The 6,000-nt window shown below is 35.7% G+C and overlaps 1 protein-coding gene across 1 annotated transcript; it reads right to left on the reverse strand.

Moving 5' to 3' along the window:
• Positions 1 to 245: 245 nt before the first annotated feature.
• Positions 246 to 5,637, reverse strand: LOC105116748 (uncharacterized protein At1g04910-like). Its single transcript, XM_011014207.1, has 9 exons — positions 5,106 to 5,637; positions 4,550 to 4,637; positions 4,318 to 4,385; positions 4,074 to 4,162; positions 3,128 to 3,325; positions 2,713 to 2,917; positions 2,445 to 2,612; positions 1,698 to 1,865; positions 246 to 879 (listed from the first exon to the last, which is right to left on the reverse strand). The coding sequence occupies exons 1-9, from the start codon at positions 5,487 to 5,489 to the stop codon at positions 562 to 564; spliced, it is 1,686 nt and encodes a 561-aa protein (XP_011012509.1). The 5' UTR covers positions 5,490 to 5,637; the 3' UTR covers positions 246 to 561.
• Between the last annotated feature and the right edge of the window lie 363 nt (positions 5,638 to 6,000).

Consider the following 6,000-nt stretch of genomic DNA (forward strand, 5'->3'; position numbering starts at 1 on the left):
ACAACCAAGCCCCAATTCCACATTTTTGGGATCGGCTATACGAATGTTTCTGTACCATTTCTTGCGATCATACCCCCAAATGCCATGCTCACACTTTGCAAGATGAAGATCGGAGGCAGCTAAAAACCAAACATTCACTTGTTGCAGCCAACAAGAAACTGGATGCTGAAAAAACTCAAACCAATGTAGAGAATGCTTGGATGCAGTCTTGCGCAAAATGTATAATATCAGAATTCTTTTTTTTCTGTATTGGGCCTTTGTCAAATCCTAAAGCTCAGTAGTATCTTGCACTCTAGTTTTTAACTTATACATAAAGCAAAACCACTTTACCTGCAGTCTTCCCTGGTTAATGAAAAACCTTAAAACAATATATCCTCTTATCTAAAATGGTTTAACAATTGATGTTTACTATGTTTGTGATAAAATACTGGAGAAATACAAACTCGGGAGAATTTTCCAAAGTTCAAAATATACAGACTACCATTTGATAGAACATGCCAAAGTTCTAAGTGGCACGCAAGACATTATTCAGTCAGTGTTTTCCACTGTAACTGCTATCTATCAAGTCATCAACAGATAATCAAAGATAGAAGCAGATTGCAAGTCCAAAATTCTCAACGTTGTAGTTCCAAGTAGCACAAGTATATTATTAACAAAGAGGAATGGATGCAGTTGACGGAAAAAATACCTGATTGTCATGTTTTCTAGTAGACCAACAAGCATGCGTTTATCGGGTTTAATGGTCTTTGCATGCCCGTTAAAAAGGAATCTACGGTGACCCATCAGAAAATGTGGGAAGTTTCCTCCTTGAGTTGTCACGAAAACCTCACTGAACAAACACACAGTGTAGTCCAAAGCTGCTAGCCTTGAAGAATAGCCCTTCAATAAGAGAAAACAAGGAATTTGAGCAAGTTAGAAGAACAAGCTTTTGGGTCGATTTGGAAAATAAGCACAAGCATAGCAGTCAAGACTTGTTCAGCTTTATGCATGGGTTTGTTTCCATATTCAAAATCATTTGTATGCTGTTTATATTCAAGTCAAGTAGCTCAAAAAGATAAACTCACTAACTCAAAACCAATATAGCAATCTAGACATTCAGCAGTTTATTCAATTCAATTAATCCATAGACACTCCAAAATCCTATTGAACTAACAGAAACTTTAAAAATAGAGTTAATTATAACTTGATCCCTGTAGTTTATCAAAACTAATTAACTAGTCCATGAAGTATCAGATATAATTGAAAAGTCCCTTACCCAGCATCAACCATTCTCAATTTAATAGTTTCTTGTTCCAAAAATGCTTTCTTTCCAAATCAAAATTTCTCATCTTACCTGCTTATCTTTTTTCTCTTTTGTTAAGAAAGTCAAAGAACAAAATGAATTGGAAAAGAATTAGTGATTGATGAAATACTTGAGAAATTATAATTAAGGAAACATAACATTTGGAACAGAGTTATCAGGTCTTGCTCAAAATCCACAGTCAAATAAATATGCCTTTCAAATTTTCTGTCACAAGCTCAGGTAAAACATGAGCTGTAAGTGAAGCAGGAGCAGTAAAGTGGCGCCTGTTTTAGACTTGTATGGTTTGGTTAAACTTTAGTATGTTAGTAAATTTGAAAAAACATCCTGGATTCTGATCCAACAATTTCCTTTAAGCATACAATGCAAGAGAGGAATAGTGAGTACTTGGATTTACCTGAAATGGAGCAAGCTCGTCAGAGGTTGCAAGAGATTCCTTGGTGTAAAGAAGGGGAAACATCTTCAACAAAGGAGCTAAATTTTGTTCTGCTTTGTAAAGTTTCCCTGAGGCTAAATAAATTGAAGTGTTGTTATCGAATCCCATGCCCCGCAGCATCATCCCAACCTATGCTGACAGCAAAAACATTGTGTACAAAAGAGTTATTACTGGCAAATTAGATCAGCAGGGATGAAAACCAATAAGCTGATTTACAAGATGGTGCACCAACCATACCAAATTTAATCAAAAGTTATTTGCAATTAGTTAGCGTTGCATAATTGAAACTGTTAGAATTTCATGAAAACCAATAAGGTGATTTACAAGATGGAATACCAAATGTAATCAAGAGTTATTTGCAATTAGTTAGCGTTCCATAATTGAAACTGTTAGAATTTCGTTTTGTTTTGTTTTATAGCCAATGCAACAAAATCTTTATTTTCAGTTTTAAAACAGTAATGAACATCTTGCATGGCACAAAACAAACCAAGAGAACGTAGAAGTACAAGGAACTTAGAGAAAAGCTGTTGTGCACTCTTCATGGCCATTCTCTTTAATTTAAGATGCTATAAGAGCAAATAGAAGGTCATGAAAATTTGTCTTAAGGCTGCAAGTAAATCACAATAGCAGCCATTTTATGATAGGATGAGCTCAAATGAAAATGCAAGAAGTCAGAATAGCAAGAAAAGAGGTACAGGAAAGGGATACCTCCAAGGGGGTCAGAGGGCATTTTCCATCAATACGATTACGACCAGCTACAAAGTCAAGATCTTTTTTTTTAAACTTCCCTTTCCACCCTTTTTCACGAAATGAATCCATTTCAAACTTTTCAGCATCTCCTCCATCATACAAACAGCATGAGAAGGCCACCATGTCCTAAAAGATGAACAGGGATATCTTCGTAGTTATGTGAAATCTGATCCTCAACATTTCAACATAAAACAGATAGAATAGAATAATAAATGAGCTTTAGTACCTCCTCAAATCGAAGGTGAACAGAAACATATTTTCCACCAGTCATTGAGCTCCTCTCAATCATTCGGTTTAGTAATTTCTGTGCTAGTGTTGTTATAGGAGAAGAGAACCTCAATGCTCTATAATTTGTTATGCACCTGAGCAATTGAATATGAGATGGGACATTCATTGCCAGTCTATTGGCAAAGGGTGCAATGCGGATGACCCTGCTTTGAACAAGCAAATAGTAAAAAACGAGCTAGAAGTATGTTTCAACAGATATCAGGTTAGAAGGTAGTGAACACAGAAAATATGATAGCTGGGACAAATTAGCAACTAACAGATGGATCATTTTCTTACAAACAGATGCATTCTAATTGAGTAAACAGATAAAATGATAAGAAAGATAGAAGAAGAAAGAATGCTTAATCACATACCCTTGCTCCTGCAGGACAGGATAAACTTTTCCTAAATAATGTTTAGCAGGAGCCCATGCTTCAACACGGAGGTGTGGAATATTAGTAATATTGTGGTCATATTTTGATATCAACTCATCAGGCAACTCTTTAACCACTTTCACATAACCCTCAAGAGTGGCTATAAAATGATCTTCATCATAGATGTCTCTGAACTCGCTGTAAAACAAATGAATCTTTAGCTATAACTGATTTGGTGCGGAAAGATTCAGTTTCAAAAGAAAAGCATAGAAAGCAAGGGAATGCAGGGGTGGAACTCACTGTTTCACCTATAAGCTTGCACTTATAGCAAGTGTAATTTTAGCAAGTTTCCGAATACAAACAGTGGGGCACTCACCACTGTTGGGTGTGCCATTTGAATCAAGAACTTAAATTTACTTCCAAAAGGAGGGTGGTTTTGATTACACACGCATGCCAATAGGGGGTTCATCCACAAACTAAAAGAAATAAAATACCAAAAAAAGTATTGCCTGAAAAGTTACAGCAGCATGGTGGGTTGATGGAGTGATATTTTAATGCAGCACGTGAACTGCTAATGCAAGCACCCACCACCGCCATCTCAAATTTAAAAGACAATAAATATGACAAAATCAGTATTTGATCATGTCTTTAAGATGTCATGCTAGCCATTAATTATTAGTCTTAGAGATACAGGCCTGAAAAATGGACGCAGCACTCCCAGCTAATTTGAATACAATCACGTGTCTCAGTCCCAGTTAAAGTTCTGCCATCTCTGAATTACTTCCAGGTTACACTAACATCACGTCTTTAAATTCATGTGTATTTAGATAATTAAATGTGCATTACAGTAGCCAAAGATGACCTTAATATCAACTCGCCAGTTTTGAAATTAAAAACCTGGTCAAGAAATTAAAAAAGAAAATGAGAAAATAATTTAACAGCTCACCTTGGATCCTTCCAGACACTGTTGTAACCCAAACGAGGGATGACCAGCACTGCATTCAAAATTCCAGCTACGGCAACTGCATTGCAGATCTACAACAAGCCATAACGGATAGACGAGGACAAGCTCATGAGCAGATTATTAGATAAATTTATATCAATATCAATGCATTCAAGACCCTGCATATCTGGCAGCCCATAATGCTCTGGCTATAACCTATAATGATAGCAGTAAATAGAAAACATACCGCAGAGCGTTGTTGGTTCAGACCGCCATTTGCCTCAACGATTAAGTAACCCGTTGGGTCAGATGACACTGCATTTGAAAATACAAATATCGGTTTTACACTCTTACTTCCTAAAACTCAGCTAATTTCCCCCATGGCGTTGATTAGCATGCCGACATTAACCTTAAACAGAAGGGGCTGATGCAAAGGGATGTGCATTGGACTGAAAACCATCGGTAACAATTAGACTTACCTTCAACTGAGCCCAAATGTCTAGCAGTTGACACGGGACAAGGTTTCTGCACTTTCATTCTCCTTTTGAATTGCCAAACAGAAGATAACTGGAAAAGGGGGAAAAAAGCGGACATTGTTGGCAAAAAATGGATAATGCCAAAACTCCTGAATTAGGACTTGGTACATTAATTCACTTTACTAAAAACCAAAAGCCTACATTAGCCCACTTTATTAAAAACCAAAAGCCTATCAAAATGACTAACGCCTCGAATCATTATCAAATTAACCCCACTCTCTATACACCTGATTGTCATTTGAGTTTTTTTTTTCCCCATAAATTTTTCTCTTTCGGCCCCACAATAGCAATTCGGTGGTTTCGAACTTCATTTCTCTTTTTTGTTTCTTCCCTTCCTTTTTATTTTTCCACATCTCCGCAACAACCAAACAGGAAATAAAATTAAAACAGAAAAAAAAAATTACAGAATACTAATATCAGGAAATAAAATTAAAACAGAAAAAAAAGAAAGCAAAATTACAGAATACTAATGATGATGTGATTTGAAAAGGCTGAAAACCTCAAGAGCAGTAGAATTGTCAGTCTCGATATCATGCCAAAACTTCTCTAACAATAGATGGCTTTTATAGATCGCAATAGGCTCACGAGAGTGACGCAAGAAATTGGAGAACCGGCCCACGCACATCATTAAGCCAGAAAAGTAGAGAAAGAACAGAAGCAGCAGGAACTGTATGTTCCGCCGGCCAAAAATCCCGGCAGCTATGCTGTATTTGCGGAAATACTGTAAGGGAACCTTCGAGCGGAGCCGCCGACGGCATTGAGAGAAACCGCTTGTCTGACGCCGTGGCGATGGTGGTGAACTTGGAGGATTTCCGTCTCCACCGCTTCCCTCGCTACTGACAACATTGTAAGGTTTGTTTTTCATTAAAGTGTTTAGAGCCATGCAAATAAAGAAACAAAGAAAGAATGTTTATGTTCTAGAGTGTGAGAGAGAGATCATTTCAAAGGAACAAGAAAAGGCGAGTGAGTGAGAGAGAGAGAGAGAGAGCTCTTGTTCCTTTGTATTTTGTGTGAGAAGAAATGATGAAAAAGATGTTTTATGTTGTATTTGTGCTTTTAAAGTATCTTTAAAAAATAAATTTTATTTATTTATTTATTTTAAATTAATATCTTTAATATTTTTAAATTATTTGTATACGTTAATTTTAAAAATATTTAAAAAAAAATAAAAAATATATTATTTTAATATATTTTTAAATAAAAATACTTTTAAAAAATAATCATATATTTTTAAATAGTCAATATATTCATTATGTTTCTAAGAGTTTTTTTAAAATTATTATTTCGAGAAAATCTCTATCTTCCTCCCAAATCTACACATTATATCAATTTTATTTTGAGTTTTTGGAGAGTTTCTCTATTGCATCCTTTATCAAACATCAAATATGCATATC

The sequence above is a fragment of the Populus euphratica genome, unplaced genomic scaffold (assembly GCF_000495115.2).
Source record: "Populus euphratica unplaced genomic scaffold, PopEup_1.0 scaffold1045.1, whole genome shotgun sequence".
Taxonomy (NCBI): domain Eukaryota; kingdom Viridiplantae; phylum Streptophyta; class Magnoliopsida; order Malpighiales; family Salicaceae; genus Populus; species Populus euphratica.